At 64.6% G+C, this 1,536-nt stretch overlaps 1 protein-coding gene across 1 annotated transcript; it reads left to right on the forward strand.

Moving 5' to 3' along the window:
• The first annotated feature begins 558 nt into the window (after positions 1-558).
• On the forward strand, positions 559-1,536 carry LOC137209458 (metabotropic glutamate receptor 7-like). The gene has a single exon (XM_067711166.1). It carries the CDS (start codon positions 559-561, stop codon positions 1,534-1,536), a length of 978 nt encoding a protein of 325 aa, XP_067567267.1.

Below are 1,536 nucleotides of genomic sequence, written 5' to 3' on the forward strand. Positions count from 1 at the left end.
CTCCGGCCACAGTAACCCCTGAAGACCAAAGATGCATTTCCATTCCCAGCATTTCTTGTTGGCGTCTTTCCCTACAGGCTAGCCCAGTGCCTGGCCCCGGAGAAGTCTCTGCGTAAAGGTTCTTTAGGTCATAAATCAGGCTCCTGTGTGTATGTGTGTTTTTCTTAGGAAAAACTGGCACAGACGAATTAGCAGTAGAGACTGGGGTCTCCCTACTACCCTTCATGCTTGGCGGCATCACCTTCGACTACCTCGCATTCTCCCGGCGCTGACAGCCCCGGCTCCGGACCTCAGGGTTGGAAGCAGTCAGCCCCAGCTAGAACCGCCCTGTCCGGGGCTGATGCCACCCTGTGCCTAGAATGTGCGTGTGGGTGCAGGCGGGCGAGCGAGCGGCTGCTACAGTGAGACCGAAGCAGGAGCTCAGCCTTCGCCTGCGACCTGCAATCCCCAGATTCCCTGGGGACCTCGAAACTCCCAATCAGAGGTACTCCCCCCCCCCCACAGCCGCACCCATTCCCTCCCCCCTTACCTCAGCACGCAGCCCCTCCCTGCGTGATGATGCAAAACCCTGGGGAGGGTGGGCGCTGGGAAGGGTGGGGAGAGCCTGAGAGCGAGCGAGGGTGGGAGGGAGTGGGCGGAGGAGGAGAGGGAGCCGAACGCGCATTTAAAGCGATAGCCATCCTCGCTCTCTCCCCAGTGCTGGGCTGTTGGAGAGCTCGAGCTGCAAGCCACCGAGCGCGAGCTCGAGCGCGGCGCGCTGGCCGGGGAACCCAAGAGCGCACGGCGCCCCAAGCTGGCAGGCGCCGCGGGACCCCCCCCCCCCCTCGCCGGCTGCCCTTCCCCGGGCGCCCCTACCCTCCTCGCCCGCAGGAGACCCTGGGCTTTCCCGGAGGAGCTCACCCCAAGGGGCCAGGACTCCGGCGAGCCCGCCACCGTCCCCTCGAGTGCCGCCGCCACCACCGCAGCCGCGGGAGCAGCATGGTCCAGCTGGGGAAGCTGCTCCGCGCCCTGACTTTGATGAAGTTTCCCTGCTGCGTGCTGGAGGTGCTTCTGTGCGCGCTGGCGGCGGCGGCTCGCGGCCAGGAGATGTACGCCCCGCACTCCATTCGGATCGAGGGGGACGTCACCCTCGGGGGGCTGTTTCCGGTGCACGCGAAGGGTCCCAGCGGAGTGCCCTGCGGCGACATCAAGAGGGAGAACGGGATCCACAGGCTGGAAGCGATGCTCTACGCCCTGGACCAGATCAACAGCGATCCCAACCTGCTGCCCAACGTGACGCTGGGAGCGCGGATCCTGGACACTTGTTCCAGGGACACTTATGCGCTCGAACAGTCGCTCACTTTCGTCCAGGCGCTCATCCAGAAGGACACCTCCGAAGTGCGCTGCACCAACGGCGAGCCTCCGGTTTTTGTCAATCCCGAGAAAGTAGTTGGAGTGACTGGGGCTTCGGGGAGTTCGGTCTCCATCATGGTAGCCAACATCCTGAGGCTTTTCCAGGTAGGGGGGGCGCTCCCTCCGGGGCAGAGCGCGCCGTAG

This window comes from Pseudorca crassidens, chromosome 2 (assembly GCF_039906515.1).
Source record: "Pseudorca crassidens isolate mPseCra1 chromosome 2, mPseCra1.hap1, whole genome shotgun sequence".
Lineage (NCBI taxonomy): Eukaryota > Metazoa > Chordata > Mammalia > Artiodactyla > Delphinidae > Pseudorca > Pseudorca crassidens.